Raw genomic sequence first — 22,188 nt, 5'->3', positions numbered from 1 at the left:
GCGGAGACTAAGCACGACGAGGACGAGCTCAGGTCTTTACCGCCAGACTTTTTTCACTTTAGTGAGTTACTCTCGCTCAAAAGTTTCGTGCAGTACTGATGATAAGCACTAAACTGGTTTATAGCAGACCTATCCCACTAAAGTTGTTGTCTTAAACTAGGGAAGATGATTTTTTGCAAGACCTGGTTTCTTGCACTCCTGCTGCCTCTGCTGATATCAGCTCAGTATCACGGGGACAACGGAATAGTCGTCCCGGAGCATGGATTTTGTCAGCCGATTTCTATACCTCTGTGCACGGATATAGCCTACAACCAAACCATCATGCCCAATTTAGTGGGCCACACTAATCAGGAGGACGCAGGACTCGAAGTGCACCAGTTTTATCCCCTGGTTAAGGTACAGTGCTCGCCGGAGCTGAAATTCTTCCTGTGCTCCATGTATGCGCCTGTATGTACAGTTTTGGAGAAGGCCATCCCTCCCTGCAGGTCCATCTGTGAGAGAGCCAAACAGGGCTGTGAGGCACTCATGAACAAGTTTGGTTTTCAGTGGCCGGACCGACTGCGCTGCGAGAACTTCCCTGTGTTGGGAGATGGACAAATCTGCGTCGGACAAAACGACTCCTCTGCCGCCACCGTCCCACCAATCATACCTGTCCCGGGAACACCGGACCCCTCGTTGATCTCCTCAAAAGACAGGCCTTTCCGTTGCCCGTCTGCTCTCAAAGTGCCCCCATATTTGAATTATAGGTTTCTGGATGAGAAGGATTGTGCAGCTCCTTGTGAGCCATCAAGGCGCGATGGGTACATGTTTTTCACTGACAAAGAGATTCATTTCTCCCGCTTATGGATTCTGGTCTGGTCTGTGCTTTGTTGTGCATCTACCTTATTCACAGTTACTACTTATTTAGTTGACATGCAGCGCTTCAGATACCCAGAGCGACCCATCATCTTCCTGTCTGGCTGCTACACTATGGTCTCCATAGCCTACATAGCTGGCTACTTCCTGGGGGACAAGGTGGTTTGCAATGACAGCTTCGGCAATGATGGTTTGAAGACAATTGTCCAGGGCACCAAAAAGGAAGGCTGTACCATCCTCTTTATGATGCTCTATTTCTTCAGCATGGCCAGCTCCATCTGGTGGGTCATCCTGTCTCTCACCTGGTTCCTGGCAGCAGGTATGAAGTGGGGTCATGAGGCTATTGAGGCCCACTCTCAGTATTTTCACCTAGCCGCCTGGGCAGTGCCAGCAGTGAAGACCATCAGCATCCTGGCCATCGGGCAGATAGAGGGTGATGTTCTCAGCGGGGTCTGCTTCGTCAGTCTCAGCAACCTTGATCCTCTACGGGGCTTTGTGTTGGCCCCTCTCTTCATTTATCTTTTCATCGGGACCTCTTTCTTGCTGGCCGGCTTTGTGTCACTGTTTCGAATCCGCACCATCATGAAACACGACGGCAGCAAGACAGAGAAGTTGGAGCGTCTGATGGTGCGGATCGGTGTGTTCAGTGTGCTTTACACCGTCCCTGCCACCATTGTTATCGCCTGCTTCTTCTATGAGCAGGCCTTCCGCCCCCACTGGGAGCGCAGCTGGATTACCCACAACTGCAGGAGCCTGGCCATCCCCTGCCCTTCGCAGGTTAGGGCACGCATGACCCCAGACTTCACTGTCTACATGATCAAGTACCTGATGACACTCATAGTGGGCATCACCTCTGGTTTCTGGATCTGGTCCGGGAAGACCCTTCACTCCTGGCATAAATTCTACTCAAGGCTTACATATGGAAAACACGGAGAGACCACTGTGTAGAATAAAGGGACGTGTGTATGTTTTATAGGACTGATTTGTGTATTATTACCGGTTTCTCATGTGACAGATAAGAAACACAGAGAATAACTATACAGCATTTTTATTCGACTCAGCTTTAGAGCCATTCATGCATACCAAACTAAGGGTTAGGGTTTTACAAAAGGGCACGCTGGATAAACTGAACCTGACTGTCTGAACAAATAACAAGCATGGCTGTGGATGCCATGTGCTGAAATTCTCTCCTCCCCCTCTTTGGCTCTTTTCTTAAAACCACCATAAACTTGAGGGTAGTGATGATCTAGCAGCCAGGAACACAGAGAGAGGGAGGATGAGGAATGAAAAATGGCTGTTTATTCTCTGTAAACATTTCATATGTAATTAAATATGCCTGTAAATACTATTTGTAAAAACATGAAATTATATATTTGTATTTTTAAAAAACAAAGTAAATACTTTTTCTTATCTGCCAGTGTACCTGCTTTACTTTTGCACTGTAAGAAAGCCACATAACGTAGATCTGGACATGTTCCTTTTTTTTGTATTAAATACAGGTAATCAATTCTGTTTTTTATGGATTCAAAGAATGTGTATATTTCAGTGTGTTGGATGATATCAAAGGAGATTTTCTAGTTTCAGTCGCTCCTCTTTAACCAAAAACATATGCTGAGTCAGATATCAAATAACTATAAATCAAGTGCTTGGTTGATTTATGCCTTTCCCTATATGTTCAGTATTCTTTAACGATTAAATACTGTTGTGATAAAAAGTTATTTTCTTCGATAAAAAAAAGGACTTGTTTTCACAAGGGGGGTGAGGGTTGTGTCACACCTGAACATCTGTTGCCTCGGACTGACAGGCAACTATAAAGCAGATTACTGGAATTCTTAATGAAAATGTGTTTCCTCAAGACCCTAACACTCTGGGAAATACAAGGAGTGAGTTTATACTGAAGCAGCTGTGTTTTAATCACATATCAAACATTTTGAAAAATTTCACATGTGTGTGTTTTGTGTCTGAGGAAGCTGGTGCCAATCTGTAAGAATGTGACAGCAACATTTACAAATGGAGGGCTTCCTCACACGTACACTAACATCTCCATCAAGTGCTAAACAAAACGAGAAACCCCCTCTCTTTTTTTCACTACTTGTTGTTAGAGAGGTCTCGGTTAAATCAACAGGAATCAACTGGCAAGCTAAGTCTGTGCTGTTGCATAGGTGTGAAAATGTTCCTGCCTGCCTGTTTGGTGAAGGGAAAAAAGTAAGGTTGTTCAGCTTTGTGCTTTTAGTGTTACTTCTCTGCAGCCACTGTGCTCTCTGCCAAGTTGGAATCCCCCAAGCCATGCATGGCTGAAATTGAACGTTCTCCGCGGTGATGTCATGAAGTAGATGGGTGTGTTGGAGAAAACTGATCCTCTTGCCTCGCAGCAGAGGCTCTGGGCTAGAAGCAGACCTTAAAGAAAGGCACGCAAATACAGTGTGTGTGTGTGTGTGTGTGTATGTGTATGTGTGTATCACTTACTCTATCTTACTGCAAAGTTTTACAGGGGGTTAGGGACTATATATATTATATTACTGACATGATCATGTAGCTGCTATCAATCTCCCTCTCTTCTATCTCATGACTCGTTGGACAAGTTGATGTTTGTCTTTCTTGTATCCCTATATGGGGTTAAGTACAGATGGGTTGTAATAACAGACAGGTAAAATTGATTAAAGGTAGGAACAGGTACTCTCTCCGTGGGGGACCATAAATCAACCTGTGTCTCTCTCTATTCTGCCCTTTACACCCCCTCTACCTCCACCCTCCTTCCCTCTCTTCGCTTAGATGAATGGGGGGAATGCGAGTGAGTCAGTGGAGCGGCGCTGGGCCTTTGCCTACTGACAGACAGTCTCCTGTGTGCTGCTCACTTCAAAGCGCTGCTGAAACCTGACTAGCTCCTTGTAAACAGTGCCGCCTGGCCCGAAGGCCCACTTCCTGCGCTTAACTCAACTTAATGGCTGGCTTGTTTGGCTTTGCACTGAAGCAGAGAAACGAGTGAAGAGTGAGAGAATGAAGAGAAGCGGCATGTGGGTGGGGTGCTGGTGGTAAAGAGAGTCAGATTGTTTTAGGGTTAAAGGGAGGAGGGGTTTGGAGAGCACGATGGAAAATCAGTATTATTCGGTTGCTTTTGTCTTACTCCAGGGGGAAAAAAACAACAAAGAAAGGAGGAAAAAAAGAATTCAAATGAAGAGATTTGTGAATCTTTTAAGTAAAACCTTGGATTGCAACCATCATAACTATTCTAAATGGAATCAGATGCACTACATTTATGCCAGGTATAAAAAAAAAGCTTCTCACAAAATCAAAGTGGGTGTTGCATGGGCCATTTGGGGAATTTTTACACAGACTTCGTGCAAATAAACGTTAGATATACATTTAACCAAAAAAAAAAAACTGTGCCAAAGCTACTGTGATAAACTGTGCATATAAACTGTGCAAGAGCTGATATTTCTCTAGATTAGATCAATTTAATTGTCCTCGCTTTAATGTTGGTGCCCAGTTTCTCTGTGGCAGCCGTCTCGCATGTTGTTGATCTCAAATCTTAAATCTTGCTTGCAGCCGTTTCCTGCTTGCTTGAGGGCAAGAAGGGACAAGCTGGGGGTAAGACAGGAAGAATGCTTCTCGAGTTGGTATTATGATGTCGCTCTTATGGAAGACGGCCTTGGCATGTCAGAGAGAGATCGTGTTAGTTACAAGCGCTAGTGTTCTCACTCTTACTTAGAAGCCTTTGTTCAAGCGCATGTGGATGCAGCTCACATTTCTTGGTACTCTTAAGTAGTGTTACTGTATATGAATTCTATAAGGTCTATAAAAGGGGTTAAAAACTTCACAAACAAAGGAAATCAGGATAGTGGAAAAGAGAAAGAATGAAGAAAAAAAAAGAAAAGAAAAAAACTAGCCAGACATGTAGTAAGCCTGCTTCTAATCAAATCTTGGCACGAACTCAAGAAGAACTCATGCTCTGAAGGCTAACTCTGGATTAGTTGCAGTCATACATTATCCTAACCATAGGAGAGCAGCTGAGATTTTCCAGAGCACACGCTACATCTATCTGTCTTGGTCTCGCTTGAAATCGCAACAGGAAGTGCAATATGTTCTTTCTCCTTCGATCACTGCTTTCAGATAGCGGCCGCTGTGAGTGGGATTGATGGAGCTCAACAAGTTGGCAGGAGAGTGTAGGTCTAAACGCACATTTTAAATTTTCTGACTTTGATTCAGGGCCTTCAGCCATAAATACTAATTTTGACAGTCACCATGAGGAGGTGTCCTGCTTTGCTCCATTTATCTCACATCCTCTAAATTGTCTTTTAATCTTGATATCTGACCTACTCTTGAATTCAGGGACATCCATAATGGTTGTTGTTCTTGACTTATCTTTGTAAGACAGATAACGCTCACAACAACTACATGCTGACATCTTTAAAGATTGTTGTACCCCTGAAGACTTCTCATCCCAGTTTCTTTAAGGCTTGCATCAAGATCAACAGCTGTTCCAAAGTCACTAAACACAGCCTCTCATACCTTATCGCCTAAATAAGATCAACATGTGGGTTACATTCTTGCAGGAGAGGCAAAATATAATAGAAACTGTAGAAAGGGGTTCACCGTACTTTGTTCCCTGGGCATTACTTTCTTGGTGGCTCATTTTCATGCCTCATGCACACCATTTGTCCAAGATTTTATTGCTCATTAGTGCACAGACCACTCGGGGGTGAAAGCAAACGCACACAACAGACTGAAAAAAGACTCATGCAATGATAGGGGAGGGGTTTTATTCTTCTTTTTCTCGCCCCATCCTTCAGGGCAAGGGTGTATGTTATCGGGGTAGAAAGTGAAGGAGTACTTGGGAGCCTCTCCAGCTGCTGAGCAAAGAGGTGCCGACAGCTGTGTGACAGATATTTTGGGAGCCTGCAGCACGCCTGGGATAATAATGGGCTTGATTGGGAGGAGTGTGTGTAGAGGAAGGGAATGGTTAACGTGCATCCAGACACCGCAATGTGTATACAAGCGTGCCACTCTCATAAACCTTCGGGTGATGGCGCAAGTAGCAAATGATAACACCAGGCAGGAACAAGTGTCTGGTATTTTAAGCTACTGTGTAAATGTCATTGAAATTCGATGCAACCATTGGAGAGGACACAAAGTGTTTTTTGTTCAAATGTCATTATCAGTAATGTCATCCAAACCTTCTGCACAAGAATTTGATACAACAATATCTGCTGTGCTCAGACATGGAGCTACAGTGATCTGGGGTCACCGTTAAAGGAAGAATACACTCAAACACCAAAGCTCTCTGTTTGATGTCCATGTGTTTTCTAATGAATCTACTGTATTATGGTCACCACGATGTATGTACAAAGAATTCACTCATATATTTGCGTAGAAATATTATCAGTATGAGTGAATATAATGAACTTCTCTCCCCTTCCTACACAGTGTTACCATGAAATATTATAATAGCAATTCCAACTGATATTTTGGCTTGTGAACACATCTTTTTATGAGCCAAAAGGAAGGAGTGTCTTGAAATAACAATGGGCCAAAGGGAGTGTTGTTCCTATCAAGCAGGGGCTTAAAAATGAGTTTCACAGCTGGAGAGGTAATCAGTGTGCTATTAATTGATAAGCAAACCAACCTATGCAGTTGCTTTACAGCACAGTAACACGTATTCTTATTGGCCCAATAATGCAACATTGCAGCACTAGAAGCACCTGTATCTCCAGGTAAACTAAGCAGTAATGCTATATTCCAGTCTGTGACTTTAGTTACTCTCCCCTGGGCCCCAGTAAGGCTCGAGGCTTGGATGATGACTTATTGAGTCGGCTCCTCTCTGGCGAGCGCCTGCCCCCCTGTTTTAATGGAGGCCCTCTTAACAGCTCTTTCTGAGGAATTTACAGCCCTGGCCCCGTCCCACTCCAGTCCAGGAGAGAGGAGGCGGGGAGGGAAGCACACTGCTGCCTTGTCCCAACAGAGCCAGCGGTGGAAATGAACAGCTTCAGGCAAGGTGGCAGCAGAGCTTCTGTGTCAGTGTGTGTGCGTGTGTGTGTTTGTGTTTGTGTTTGTGTGTGCCCATTTCTCTCTATCTCTGTGTGTGTTCGCTTGGCTGTATATGCTTCCGAGCTTGAGTTCATGGGTGTATATCTAAGTGAGTGAGTGAGTGAGTGGTTATAGTAGGGCTCCAGTTCTGTAGGTTCTCTCTGTAATTTCACTCTCTGCACAGCGTAATCGCTTCCATGTGGGCCCTCACCAACAGCAGAGTAGTGGAGGGGCCTCACTGCAAAGGTGGGAGTTAAACACATAGACACATATGTGCTTTCAAATGCTCTCTCTCATGGAAAAGAGTTGCAAAACTAAGCCTGTTACAAATATAAAAGACTGCAACACCATTTTTTAAAAACAGAAACACTGATAACAATTTTGCCAGTGGCATATCAAACCTCTAATGCATAAATTCCCAGACCAGTGTGCAAAACAGATAAAATCTTATTATTCCAATGTCTCGGTCAGTGAAACAGTCAGTGTGCCCAACTTCTGCACATTAGTTATTTCCTTTAGAGATATTCAGAAGTTTAGTGGTTTTCCTTTGCATCCTGTGTGGTTTTTGTGTAATGGCTCCCACTGCACATGTCGGGGCTGTCGGCTGGAATGGCCTAAGGACTGCTGGGCCAGACAGACACGGTCAATGTGCGAAACTAACAGAGCATAAAACAACAGGAGCTTTAGCACAACAGGGTCGGCATTTAAAGATACCTCGCCAGAGCTCATTTGCTATTTCAGGAAAATAAATTATAAGGTATAAGAAATCCTGATAGGAAAGATGGTATTTTTGGAAGTCTAGACAAGTCAGACCATTTAAAGACATTGGCAGCATAATGTGATCTTTACTGAGACTGAATTCTAAAACGAACATTTGAAGAGTGATGGATTTAATTGTGCGTTCTGTGTTTCAAACATTTGATTCAAGGCTCTTATTACAGCGATAGCCAATGTTATTATTGTTATGGTGAACAACACCCTCTGCTGTTCTGGCACATGTACTGCTGCAATAAACATTGAACACACAAATCAACCACAAAGTTACAACATGGTGGCATGGTTCCTCAGAAATAAAATAAACAGTTTTTTTGTGTTCTAATTTTTGTTTAAAGTTTGTGTTCATGCATACATTATGTAAATGTTGCAGTGTCTCCTACATGCTGATTGGGCTCTGGTTTCACAGTCTATTATTTAAAAAAAGAATAGCTTTTGCAGAAATTCACTCCACTTTTATGAGAATAGTTGTGAAAATAGTAAGTGGTGTTACAGCCAGCAGAAAACACAACAGCTTTGGCCTCTCAGTAATACAACCACAGGGAATGCTGACTGTTTATCCAGCAAGCCTACAGAGGCAGCTGCTGTGGGAGACAGCAGGGGTCACAGCTCAAGTGTTACATTTTTCTCTTGGAAGCTTCATAATATTGTTGCTGAAAAGTTGTAAATGTACTGCTTTAACAAGTAAGCTCAAGGAGGGAAAGGTCAGGAAGTTATTTAAGCCACAACCCTGCTGGATGTGAAGTAGTTGGGGAAAATATGCATGTATGGAGAGGATGGAGTAACGTTTTTTTTTTTTAAAACATCTGTTTATTACATTTTGTAAGAACAATACAGAGCAAGAAGGCACATATAGGTAATTATAATAGCAATAATAATGATAATCAAACTGAAATACAGTATATAAAAATAAATACAATTAACTGTGAAAAAATAAGTATATAAATAAAATAATTAAATACATAAAAGTAAAAATTAAAATCAAACAAAATAAAATAAAAACAAACACAAATAAATAAATAATAAAACAAATAAAACAAAAAAATAAATTGAATTAAATTAAATAAATAAAAAAAATAAAAATAAACACTTTATTCTTTACTTTATTTGCCTTCAACGTGGAAAGTAGGCTATCATGTTACACAGTACACACTATCTAGTTCCTGTTTAGTGGTCTGTTTGAAATCAGCTGAAAGGCAATGCCCTGCTTGTATGTACATACTTCACATCTAGATGGTGTCAGTGTTTTCATTGTTCGTGATGGTGTACACTGAAGGACTGTCTCCTGCCAACAGCCAAAGTGAGGAGGAAATTTTAGCGAGCATGCAGTTTTTAGTTCATTATTGTGAAGTGGACATTCAATTCTGTTAACCCTTTGCCTGTTTTTTTCTAAAAGGATGCCCACATTTAACTCCCTGCCTCGTACCAAAAAACCCAATCTTACCCAACCTGATTATCAGAAAATGTTGCCATCACTCGCAGGAAAAGGTTTTGCAAAAAGCAAGCAAAGAAATTTGACACCAGATGGCACTCAAGTTCGATTGTGCAAGCCTGATCATGTAAAGGTACGTTCTTGCTTTGTGACCACTGTACTTTAACATATGTCATTGACGTAGAGACATACAGTTGGTTAGTTTCTATGTCTCAACATGGAGGAAAAGAGAGATTCAGTGACGGTGCTGGGCTATTTTCATAGCAACACTTATATAGAAATACAAGTCACAACTTCTGCTATTTTTGAACAGCAACAGATCTCACACATTTGGCACACAAGACATAAATTCTTTGATAAGCAGACTCATAGAGACATTTATCAGTAATAATATCACACATTATAATATAAGCATTATGTCTTTACTAATTGAATGTGCCCTTGTTCAGCATGGGTATTCAAAGATATGGTGCAACAAAAACACTAATTAAATTATGAGATAGATGAGGAAACACCATAGCTTTGTTATACCATCGGAGTCAGGCTTCACCATCTTGCTTCCTATATTGCATTTAGCTACAGCATGCAGTACATATAACAGTTGCAGGGTGTTTTTCATGGAAAAGTTTGCCATTAAATACTCCTTGTTTTGCTTTTTTTTGTATCATTATTAGTTTTTGAAGTCACTGCATTGCATCAGTTTCACTTTGAAGACCTACGAAGATTGTTATCAGCAGACAGAAAAATGTCTCCATTCTGCTGTAACTATCTACAGTCCACATCTATCCTCTCATGTTCAGACTGAAGAGTCACGTTGGATAACTCCGAGACAGGGACCTTTTATTCACTGCAGTCATTTGAGGACAGATAGCAGACTAAACTACCTGCATGCATATCATCTGCTGGTAAAAACCTATAGCACATATAGGAGGAAGGTAGACAACATTATAGAAGTAATGGGTCTGTCAGCATGTATCCTTCCTGACCCAGGCTCTGTTGTGTGCAGTAAGTGGCCCCAGTGCCTACATTGCATTAATTATGCTTCTACAGTCCACAGCTCTGTGGGAGAAATGCAGTGTTATCACTGTGTTTCCTCTTAATGAGCAGCTCAGCGGTTTCAGAATTTCTGCCAACTTTCTCTGCGTGTTTTCTTTTTCCCAGGAAGCTGTCACATCTTATTTTCAGCTTTGAGTCCAGCCTTATTAGATACAGTGTCTATCATAGTGTGGAATATATATATATGATATAACTGTTCCTGATTTTATTTTGTAGTGTGACACATTGAACCTTTCTAGTACGCGTAGTGTTAACTGGGGGGGACAATACAATATACTTTATTGTCCCGTTTAGGGAAATTTGTCTTGGACTCAGCAACTGCATCATAAATGCCTTGACAGCCACAATGACAACAGACAAAACATCACCAGCCATACCATCCCAACAACAATTGCATAACAGTATTGCACATATCCCATAACATTGCACACAACACATACATACACCAATGGGAAAAAACACATGCTAAAAGATCACCATAATAAAAGCACTATACAATTATTGCACAATCTTCGGCCTTAAGCAGCATTGTTTAGGCGTTTGATGGAGGTATAACAATCAAATTGAAGCCCTTGATGACAGTGGTAATACTGGATGTATTACCACTGTGTGCACAGTCACTCTCACAATGTCTTAAAATGTGTGCTGAAGCAGGATCTTTAGGCACCCGAGGCACGATGGTTTGATAGGTTATCCTGTGGGTTCATCTGTTAATCACTCTGCTAGTTGGAGCTTGTTGCTACATACAGTAATCTCTAACCAGGCATGTAAGATGTTTATTTCCAGCAAATGCAACGTGAGAAATGAGAAGGGGATCGGTTGTCTGATCTGGAGTTTTATGTAAGTCTTGATAATGTGTTGAGTAAAGTTCATGCCAATTATTTATTTTTACAGTGACAGTAGTGAATTCCAGTAGTTTAATCCCATCTATGGTATCTGTATTTTCACAGCAGCGCAAAACTGTAATATGTTTCCTAACTTCTGTTATGGCAAAACAGCAGTGAATTTCATGAATTTGGCCGATAACAAAAAATATATTGAAAGTCATGTAGTATGGACTATGTAAACTATGAAAAGGTCCTTTCTGTGGTGTATCTGTGTGTGCAGCCTTTTGGTAAATGTTTGATTTGGGAATTCTCTCCCTCACAGAAACTACAACAAGCCCCTCGCTGTGCTATTCTGTGTGATCACTGATGTGGAATTTGGGAAGCTAGGATGGGAGTGGAGTGGAAAGAGATGTTTTAATCATCTCAGCGGGCTCCTGTTGTGTTCACTGACATAAAGCACTTCTATTGCGGTTTTCCCACCTCATCAAAACTGTTGTACCAAGATTCAGACATGTTAAGTTTGATAATTGTGTCACATTTGTTCCCTCATGATTGCATCCTATAATAAATAATGCAGATTGTGTGATGTCTGCTGCTCTGCTGCGTCAACTGTCTCAACAGCAACATATGTTCATAATGAGAACAACAGCAGGCTCCTCTTGAGACATCTTGTGGTTACCATTGCAGCAGGTGGGTCTATTGAAGTGACGCAATTACCCTGGAAACGGACACCTTGCCATGTGTGCTGGGATATACTGTACCAAGGCAGGCACTCACACTTAAAGCCACATAGGATTTATGAGCCTGTTGTCCACAATCACAGCTTTACAGCACACAGGCGTGAAATGACCCTTTTGCAGGGCTGGTGTCACTGGCATCACAAAGTTCAGTTGCAGCATTGATAAGTGAGTAAGCAAACATGGAAATCGATAAACGGCAGCGCATTCAACAAACAGCAGACAATATGACCTTTGGCTGGGTGGGTAGATAAGTCCCCCTCCTTCCTCCCACTCTCCCTATCTCCGCCTTTCCTTGTTTATACGCAGTATGTGTTTATAAGCAATAAAGAAAAAGGGGTTTGAGTATAGTGGGTGGGGGATGTTGCGTTTAGAGTGATTTTTGAAGAGATAAGGAGATACCTGCCCTGCCTCAAATGGCTTTAGTGAAAAGAGAGGAATTTGCGATGTAGGTGGAGTTACTGTAGATCAGAGGATGGTGAGAGAAAAGGGTTTGAACATGTGCAGAGAAGTGTGAGTAGTGAGGTCAGAGCTGCACTGGCTGTGGCTTAGCGGGGAGTGAGACGCAGAGACAGTGCTGGGTTTTTTTTTTTAACAGAGGACAGAGACAGAGCAACGCCTCAGAGGGCCACACAGCAGTGACAAAGAAAGGAAGTGTGATAACCAGCTTGAGAAATGACTGTGTAAATTATTTGTTTGTTTTTTTTCCCCGCTAAAAGACGGGGGTTGTTCTTAAATAGACATGAATGGTGATGGCAGCAAACAGCGTTATGTGTCAACCTTCAGGATATACATCAAGCCTTCCCATGCATCGTCTGCACCAGGGAATGGGACAGGAGCTATTGACACCAGGACCTCAGACAACGCTACTGAAACAGGTGAGAGCTGCATGAGAGAGGCCGTGAGATTAATAATTTGAATGTTGGTGTTTCTGTGTTGGAAATCACCCAACTGGCAGCATTTACCATGTTATTAATGCCAGCATTTGAATAGACAAGTCTGAACATGGTAATGCTCCCTGCAAAACACATTTGCTTAGTTTTCCTCCTGGTGTTAAAAGGAGATTATTTTTCTAGAGAATCAATTAACATATGTATTGCCTTCTAAAGTAATATCAGGCGTTTGTCCTGAGCTTGAATGTCCATCTGGTTCTTTTTATTAAATTGTTTGTCCTTTCACACACTGAATATCAAGTTTGTCATGCTCACAAAGCTTCACTATTCTTCTGGGCCATTTAAATTTAGCTGTCTATTGGAACACACATACCTCTCACATCTCTTTCACTTTGTAATAATATAAACTGGGCGTGTGGCTTTTGTGGTGAAAGTTCATGGACTGATATGAGGACAGACACAGACAGATTTTAAAGCTTTGGTTGTGTGTGATATGTGTATCTGCTTAAGTGAATTATTTGATATTAAATTGTCATGTGATATACATTGTCACACAAATATCTCTTTATCAGATGATGATCAGCTGCTGAATGTTTGACCTGTCAACATTTCAGGAACTGACACAAACAGACATGTTAACTTGGCCACAGAGTATATCTAATATTTCTAAAAGTATATATGAAAGTGTTAATGAAAGTTTCATTTTTAAAGGTGTTTTTTAAAGAATCCCACAATCCTGTTATAGTAGAACAGTGACTGACCTTACAGAGATGCATATAAAAGCTTCTGTGGCTGCCAAAGTTTTGTAAAGAAAAAAAAAAGAAAGATAAGGGCAAAGAGTCATGGTGTTAAAGAAGTGTGGAAATCCACCCATAATTGTTTGAACGTAAAGTCAAACTCAAAGTAGTCTTGATGAAACAAGCATTCAGTGTCTGCCACAGAGTAATTCAGCAGTGTAAACCTTGGCTAAAGGTTGATGGTAAAACACTTGTTTTGTTAAACCATAACTAGTAGATACTATGGCTTAATATTGAAACACACAATCAGATTAGGTCAACTTTTACACAACATTTTGTACTGACTAGGCGTCTCTAATGTGTATTATTTTCTCTGTTATGCTGCTGCTGATAAGCTGTTGATTAATAATTTTGCTTTTACTGAGGGAGTAGCAGGGGGAGTGCAGTTCCTAGCAATAACCATCCCTGTCTGGCTAGGATCCAAGCCAGAACTCAACTCTGGGTCCAATGAGTGTAGAATCCTATATCAAGACTTGGCCATAAAAGGCTTAAAAAATAAGAAGAAGAAAAAGAAAAATTAAACATTGGCTAGTCAGTATAAACTGTGTGAAGTGGTTTTCTGGGCAGTGGTGAACTAAATTTAAGAGAAACGGAAGGGCAAATGAAAAAGATGGTGTGGTGTGAAATGTTTTGGTAGATGACAAAATGGAACAACATACATCACGGCTAAAGTGAGGACTCGTCATATTTTCTTTGTAAAAACTAGGGTTTGATTTAAACTTAATTAATTTGTTTTATATGGTAAAGTTATGTAAATTGATCTCAGGTTATGTTCTGTCATGTTTTGAGTAGAAGGGATGCAGTTTAGTGATGTTCTTTCTCTTTCTCTTTCTCTTTCTATTTCTCTTTCTGTCTCTCTATCTCTCTCTCTCTCACACACACACACACACACACACACACACACACACACATTGTCACTATTAATCATCCTGCTTGTGTTGCAATTTTGTGTGTGTTTGTGATGGCCTCCTGGCCTCTGACCTAAGTTCTTATTGGTTGTAAGGGATCTTGGAAGTGGCTCATCAGGAGAGATGGTTAACACCTGAATTGGTGTGAATGCTCCTTTACAAAAAGAGCTTGGCGTATTTACTCTCTCTCCTGTTTGAGTTGCTGGGTTTGTTTGAGCTTACACCCATACATTACAAACATTACTGATGAACTGACATACATACATACTTAATTAAATTAAATTAAATACATTTATGTTTCCTAGATCAAAAAGTCATATGTGGTCTCCATCTTTTGTCCTACCTCTGAGCCAGGTTGTGACAGTATCTAACTCTTCTCATCCATATCCAGGGTTTCTTTCCTCTTGTAAACATCTGGATCGACCCGTTTTCATAGAGGCCCTGGAGGACTGCTGCGTGGACGAAGGAAGTGACCTCAAGCTGCGTGGCGTTGTCACTGGAAGTCAGCCTATCAAGGTGTCGTGGTTGCACAATGGTGAGGTGGCAGAATATACTGTAAGATTTCTGAATTGTAGTTCATTTTTTAAACACTAAATAAAACCAGCAAGAACTTGCATTTTGTCTAAAAACTGGCTATTTATGGGAAGCAGCTTGGGAGATTGATTTGACCCACTAAACTCTTGAACCCCTTAACTTTTATCTTAAGTTATAAATCTTTGGTGAAAATCTAGTCTGTGTGACAACATCAAGTGTACTCACTCTGTCAGCTTGTGCTTGTTCCAACACAACAATCTTGATGTCTCAGCCTGACATATTTGGTATTTTGGGAAACTGTGATGCTGGTCAGAATTTACACAATGCTTGGCCATGTAATGTGCTTTTGTAATGATTGATCCACAGATGCTATATCTGGCCTGAGTTTCATGACTTCCTTTCATTCTCTTCACTGTCCTTGTACAATATGTCAGTGAAAGAGTGTTTGTTTGCTCCTACGGGCAGGTGAAGTGGCCCGTTTTGGGAATCCTTCTTTCAATGGCAGGGAGGCGAATTTTGTGGTGAGGGAATGTTTGCCTGAAGATGCTGGTGCCTACACCTGCTTGGCAGAAAACAGCGCAGGGAAGACATCTTGCTGTGCTGCTGTGTTTGTCAAAGGTGAAGTGGACATTGAGACAGATCTGAAATAGTTCCCTAATGGGTATAAGAAACAGTTCATCCGTCATCTTTTCTCATAAATTCTCATTTTCAGGGATTTCCTCTTTATTACAAATTTGCTGCTAATAGCAAACTAGCAAGAGTTTCATTTCTGATGTCCTGTGGTTTGTTGTCTCCATTTCCTCTCTGACAACCAATGCAGACTTTGAAACTATGTATGGTGTGCCCAGTCCAGTTTCAAAGATTCCCACTTCTGCATCCAAGAGCATCATGAAAAATGGAAAGCCATCACAGTCTCAAAAAGACGAGCTACAGAAGTTGAGAGGATCCACTTGCGCCTCGCCCACAGACTCTGACAAGCAGAGCCCAGTCTCATCTCCAAGAGGTAATAACAGGATCAAGATTGAATAATTTGTGAGCATTCCAGGAGGTCATGTCAGTGTATTGCATTTCAAAAAGTCTTCCGTGTTTTGACACCACAGTAAAATATATTGGCCTCTTCACCATTGTTTGAACTTCCTCCAACTATCGATGTGTTTATTTTTAAATGTAAAGGAAACACATAATTTCCTGTCCTTGTGCATTTGGTGTATACCAGTAGGGAATCATATAGGACTCTCACAACAATGTAGCTTTTTGATATACCCACTGAAAGTTTTCAGTCTGAAGTGAGCACCATGTAGGGAAGTGGATAGTGCACAGTCCAGTGAAACTTGCTGAGTCTGTAAACTGATAGCCATAGACAGAAGAGAGCCACACCTCTATCTTCCTCGGTTAAAACCTACCTGCACTTGTCTCTCTCTACAGAAGTCATCCCGAAGAAGAGAGCCAACTCAGGGACAGGTGAGAGGCACACACTGTCATTTTTCATTTCTCCAAATGACCAAGCAATGCACCTGTCGTTCCACCATCTACTCACCCTTTCTTCTTTTCATGCTATCTCGTGCTATTTTGTCTGCTGCTCTTTCTGTCTGTTATCTGATTATAGTCTATTGCTTTGTGTGTGTTTTTAATACGTGTTTGTGTGTGTATATTGTGTCTGATGCCTCTGTGGTTTGCCCTAGAGCTACACCTTTTTTTCAGCCTTTGTACTTCCTATTATGATGTTGAGCTCTTTGCTATTGTACCTCCATATTCTGGGAAACTTTACCTTGGGGTGTATTCTGTAATAATAAAAGCTTACACTGTTGGGCCTGAATGTTTGTTATGAGTACAGAGGACATATACTGATATAGTTCAGATAATATTTTATGGTGTGAATTAAATATAAGTAAGGACAAGACAGATGCAATAATTTAATATCAGACTGTCTGTAAAGAGTGTAAATACTTAAGCCATTTAAACATAATGAGGTTATCAGATTGGCTCCAGTCAAATTCACCATCATGATCAAGTATTTGAATACTGACAGTGTGATATTGACTTCAGCTCATATATGGCATTTTCTAGTCTAATGTACACATGGTAATATGACATAACTATAAGATACAGTACAGTAGTGTCTGACTTCAAATGCGTGCTCTGCCTCGAGACATGTACATGCTGCTTTCCTTTTTAAGGACATTTGTTTAAGTAAATAGCTTTGAGTTTGTGGAACATATTATGGGACTGGGATACAGTCGCAAGATCAGGTGAATTACCTTAACATTGTTTAACACGCATGATTACACAAGGACTGGTTGTGCTTGTGTTGGGGAAGGTAATCTTTGTTTTGCATTGGTTTCCACTCGAAATACTTGATGTGCTGTAGGCTACAATAATAAGGGTCTTAGGGGAAGTAACACTATCCTTACCTCACAGAACACATCCCATAACACAGATCACGTAATAACATACCACTAGTAGATATTTTCTGACTTTATCTGACACTGTCACACCACCCTGAATAACTTCCTTGCAGTGTGGCGTTTAAGGCACGCAGCTTTTGTTTTCAACCTGTTCAATGACACTTCAATGAGTCAGCAGGTTAAAGTCAAAACACTTTGTTTTGTCTTTGCAGGTCCAGCATTACATTTTGAGAACCATCCTCCGCAAATTGAGGTGAAGGTGGGAGAAGCTGCCCGTCTGACTTGTGTTTTCACTGCCAGCCCCCCTGTAGTGTCCTGTTGGATCCGAAACAAAGAGCAGGTGCTGTAATTTAAAGTCTGTCCACTCTCTGACAACCCAACTTAATTCACCTCCATGATCTCTCAGTATTAATCTCCCCCCCTCTTTTTTTACACTTTTTATCTACAGATAGTGGATGGTCCAGAGCTGTGGGCAGAGAATACTGATCAGAGCAGCACACTTGTTATAGCGGAGGCTAAACCACAGCACACAGGTCGCTACACAGTTGTAGTTAAGGACCGTAAGAGCTCAGCACAACACACACTGACCCTTTCTGTCGTAGGTAAGGCAACACACACAATGTGCACACGCAATTTTAAGACCATGTAAAGTTGTATTGCAGTTTCTTTAAGCAGTATATTCATCATCCTCCCACCAGAGAGCCCAGAGCCTCCTGCCTCCTGCCCTGTGGTCTCCCTCGTCTCTGCCAGTAGTCTTGTGCTGTCCTGGTCAGGCCCCTGCTACGACGGTGGCAGTGCTGTCCTCGGTTATGTGGTTGAGGTAAAAAGCCAAGGACCTGCAGAGCCTGGGGATTGGAGGGAACTAACTGCCCAGTGTAAGAGCACTTCGTACAGTGTGTGCTCTGGACTGCAGCCTCAAGGGGAATACTGTTTCAGGGTGAAGGCCTTCAACACAGTGGGAGTAAGTGAGCCAGGCCCAGTATCAGCAGTGGTTAAGATGGAGCAGAAAGGTAAGGTGATATGGGTTATTGCTATATGAAAATAGAGGCAAATATAAAGATGCTACTATAACAGGTTTTTTATCTGTTTGCAGCTTCACACAAACCAGAAGAAGAGGGCCCTCATGCATATAGCACTGTCACTATTGACTCTTCCCACAAAGTCACAGATCACTACAATATGCTGGAGAAACTGGGAATGTGAGTATCTGTTTGGGCAAAACCCACTTCCCCAACAGGTTTGTATTTGATATGTTGCAGAAAAGTACCTTACTTAAAAAATTGGCAAAAAGCAAGCTTGACATTTAAACGTCAAGTTGTCCTTTTGTCAACATGGGCTCTCTGGAAGGGGTGAAAGTCCTGCCAAGTGCAGAGGAGGGTGGATTAAAATGCATGCATGTAGAGACATGGTTCTCAACTTATTGACAACATCTGTTCACCAGTACAGATTTGAGAACACCAGCATTGAAGTCATACTGAAAACAAAGATTTTAGTATGACTTCAACCACTGGTTGAAGAAATCTTCAAAGATTGGAGATTTTTTTCTGGGTTTGATTACCAGCCTCTGAAGCTTAAGAAAAGACCATTGTGACAGGCTTGTTTCATTACAATACCACATGGTTTTTAGGGATCTATGATGACAAAAGATTCTAATTTTATTTCTTGTCTTTATTAGGGGAAAGTTCGGCCTGGTGTTTAAACTAACCCACAAAGAGACAGGACGTGTATGTGCTGGGAAGTTCTACAAAGGCCGACGTGCCAAGGAGAGAGAGGCTGCACGCAAAGAGATAGAGTTGATGAACTACCTTCATCACTCCAAACTGGTTCAGTGTCTGGGGGCATATGATCACAAGCCTGAGATGGTCATGGTAATGGAGTTGTGAGTATCATCATGAAAGCCCAAAGTGGGTGAATTATTACAGCACCTGCGATGTTTCTACACAACCAGAATTAATAACACTTTGCTGGCCTTGTTGTTTGTCTGTCTGCAGTATAGCAGGCGGGGAGCTGTTTGAACGAATTGTGGATGACAACTTTGAGCACACAGAGCCTGCCAGTGTGCGCTACATGCAGCAGATTGTGGAGGGCATCTCCTTCATGCATCAGCAAAACATAATCCATCTGGACCTCAAACCTGAAAACATTGTGTGTGTTGACACCACTGGCACCTCCGTAAAGATCATTGACTTTGGATTAGCCAGCAGGCTCGGTATGTGAAATGAAACTCTTGATGTTTACTTGTCATACTGGTGTGTGTGTTTCAATACCAAATTATGGATTTTATGTTTAACAGACAGCAACACACCTCTGAAGGTGATGCATGGGACTCCAGAGTTTGTGGCACCTGAAGTGATCAGCTATGAGCCTGTGTGTTTGGCCACTGACATGTGGAGCATTGGGGTCATCTGCTATATATTGTGAGTCACACTTTTGTTTTCTTCTTTAAAAGAATAGTTCAACATTTTTGGGAAATACACTTATTTTCTTTAGAGTTAGACGAAAAGATCAATACGGCTCAAATGCAGAACTAGGTTTCATCCTGTTTCCAGTCTTTGTGATAAGCTAAGCTAACAGCTACTGGTGATAAGTTCGTATTTGTCTTACACACAAGAGAGAGGTACTGAATTTCTCAAGATTGAGAAGGAAGTGAAAAAATGCATTTCCCAAAATGTCAAACATATTTTGTGTCATGCACATCCAGCATATTTCCTTTTATTTGACTTGGTGAGAGCAGATTTTCAGACCCAAAGACTGAAACTTAAAGTAATTGCATTGAACAGGATTGAGTCCATTAGATCCATGTCAATCAAACTGACCCAATGCTTTACCTGTAAGTCTCAAGGGTCTTGGTAAATTGCAACTCCAGAAAACACTTTGAGAAACCGATCAGAACAGAAGAGACTGTGCTGGTACGAAAAAATCATGATGGATTGACTGCCTTTTAATACCACCTAGTGGATACAGACTGAAACGTCAATATAATGACAATGCTCTTTCTGTGGTCGTCAGACTGAGTGGCGAGTCTCCATTCCAGGGTAACAGCGATGCAGAGACCCTGGCCTTGGTCACAGCCGCCCAGTGGGAGTTTGATGAGGAGAGCTTTGATGAGATCACAGATGAGGCCAAAAATTTCATCAGTTCCTTGCTTAACAAGGACAGCAGGTGATGTCATAATCATACAGCTAATGCACAGCATCCCCGGCCCCATCTTGACCTTAACTGCTCTGTGTGTTTCCCAGGCGGAGGATGTGCTGTGAAGAGGCACTCGCACACCCTTGGATGGCAGCATTTGACTCTGGAGATCATGCCGCCACCACCAAGACCTTGTCAAAGGATAAGATGAAGAGGTTTCTAGCCCGGCAGAAGTGGAAGGTGATACATTTCAGCATATTACTTTCATTTGGTATTTGAGTTTGAGATGTTTTTCTTTTCTGATTGAAATATATATATATATATATGCATTTGCCTCATAGAAAGCAGGCAAGGCCATGCTAGCCCTGAAGAGAATGGCTCTGCTGTCTAAAAGTGATGGCTCTGCATCTCCTACCAGCCCGGGCAATGGTGAGACACATTCTTTCATTATGTTATCAGAACCAGCTGTTTACTGGTCTAACTTGTCTATCTCTGCACTGCTGGAAATTTACTCCATTTTCACTTACTTCCTCCTTCCTCCTCTCTGACCTAGAGTCACCCCTGACCCCGGAGACAGAGCATGCCCTGCAGTCACTCGAGCGCAAGATGCAGGAGCCACCGCAGTTCACCCAGACCCTGAAGGATCAGACAGTAGCTCAGGGATCCAGTGCCCGGCTCTTGTGTCACCTCACAGGTACACAGACTTCTTATCTTCCTTCAATCAGGAGCTCAAGACTGGCTGCAAATCACAAATTGAGGACTAGAGACCTGATTTAGACTCGACTCCCTCAAAACTTGACGGAAAAATATTCAAGTCTTAAGTCATGATTAATTAAAATCATGAAACTGTAAACTTAACCTTTCTCACACCTTATATACTCCATTATCAGTCCTTTTGCTTTGAAAGAAGTATGTTTAGATACTGTATCTTCATTCAGTCATGTTAGTCAGCATTCAAGCCTGTGGGTCTTGGATATTGGCTTGCAATTTATTCATGAAGACTTCTGCTTCTTGCGCCTTTCCTCACCCCTCTCATCTGTCTTGGCAGGATATCCTGACCCAGAGGTAGTGTGGCTGTGCGGGGACGAGCCGCTGGTGGAGTCATCCACTGTTCAGATAGAATATGAGGAAGATGGCTGCTGTACCCTGATACTAGTCAACGTTGGCCCAGAGGACACCAATGTTTACACCTGCACAGCTACCAATGACCATGGGGAGAAATCCTGCTCGGCCAAACTCACTGTTCAAGAGTAGATTCATTACATCAGTATGCACATTACATATGACAGAGATAGAAGTATAAATGTAATTGAGTCTTAAACAGTTATTTTAATTCAAAAAGGGACAAAGCTGTACATTATGTACTGTGGGTGGAAACATTTCTACGTGTGTTATTGCACAAAATTTATGAAGAGATGAATTTATGAGTATATAGATAATGGTTGATTTTTATAGGATCATGATGTGGTTATACACTGTCTTTGACAAACTGCGTTTTTATTGCTTGTTCAGTTTTTTCAGCTAAAACCAAAACTGCATTTTTACTTTGGCTCATAAGTTAATTACTTTACATTTGTCCTTTCTGACCTGCCACCTAGCTGTAAGAATACACTGAGATATATGTTCTGAAAAACACACATGCCTTACATTTTAGATTTTTTTTTAAAGCTTTTGTTGACAAATTTCAAAAAGATGAATGTTCTTTAAAAAATATTCTCAGTAAAACAAATCTTGAGAAAATGAGTTGTTTTTTGTTTCAACAGTGTATCTCTCAAAATATTCAACAAAACAAAGTGCGAAAGATTAAGGGCTGT

At 41.5% G+C, this 22,188-nt stretch overlaps 2 protein-coding genes across 3 annotated transcripts; both read left to right on the top strand.

Annotated features, from left to right (window-relative positions):
* On the top strand, positions 1 to 2,432 carry LOC133999726 (frizzled-2-like). 2 transcript variants are annotated; one of them, XM_062439004.1, is made up of 2 exons: positions 241 to 369; positions 486 to 2,432. In XM_062439004.1, exon 2 carries the CDS (start codon positions 526 to 528, stop codon positions 1,801 to 1,803), a length of 1,278 nt encoding a protein of 425 aa, XP_062294988.1. In that variant the 5' UTR covers positions 241 to 369; positions 486 to 525; the 3' UTR covers positions 1,804 to 2,432. The 2 variants fall into 2 exon arrangements, with proteins under 2 accessions (XP_062294987.1, XP_062294988.1); XM_062439003.1 differs by having other exon boundaries at positions 1 to 2,430.
* A 9,603-nt stretch (positions 2,433 to 12,035) lies between these two features.
* Positions 12,036 to 22,117, top strand: mylk5 (myosin, light chain kinase 5). The gene is made up of 17 exons (XM_062438333.1): positions 12,036 to 12,583; positions 14,695 to 14,838; positions 15,303 to 15,455; positions 15,658 to 15,840; positions 16,263 to 16,298; positions 17,455 to 17,582; positions 17,691 to 17,844; positions 17,941 to 18,252; positions 18,336 to 18,441; positions 18,918 to 19,121; positions 19,234 to 19,451; positions 19,536 to 19,659; positions 20,252 to 20,404; positions 20,482 to 20,614; positions 20,716 to 20,803; positions 20,928 to 21,068; positions 21,423 to 22,117. The coding sequence occupies exons 1-17, from the start codon at positions 12,448 to 12,450 to the stop codon at positions 21,626 to 21,628; spliced, it is 2,619 nt and encodes an 872-aa protein (XP_062294317.1). The 5' UTR covers positions 12,036 to 12,447; the 3' UTR covers positions 21,629 to 22,117.
* The last annotated feature ends 71 nt before the right edge of the window (positions 22,118 to 22,188 follow it).

The sequence above is a fragment of the Scomber scombrus genome, chromosome 18 (assembly GCF_963691925.1).
Source record: "Scomber scombrus chromosome 18, fScoSco1.1, whole genome shotgun sequence".
NCBI lineage: Eukaryota > Metazoa > Chordata > Actinopteri > Scombriformes > Scombridae > Scomber > Scomber scombrus.
Note: the sequence above shows the minus strand (reverse complement) of the source record. Positions and strands in the feature narration are given on the sequence as shown.

Bases quoted from the DNA above. Each gene is read 5' to 3' on its own strand.
- LOC133999726 (XM_062439003.1), top strand. From the start codon at position 166: ATGATTTTTTGCAAGACCTGGTTTCTTGCACTCCTGCTGCCTCTGCTG.
- mylk5 (XM_062438333.1), top strand. From the start codon at position 12,448: ATGAATGGTGATGGCAGCAAACAGCGTTATGTGTCAACCTTCAGGATA. The intron at 16,299-17,454 runs GTGAGAGGCACA...TTGTCTTTGCAG, and splicing joins GAGAGCCAACTCAGGGACAG to GTCCAGCATTACATTTTGAG. The intron at 20,405-20,481 runs GTGATGTCATAA...TGTGTTTCCCAG, and splicing joins TTGCTTAACAAGGACAGCAG to GCGGAGGATGTGCTGTGAAG.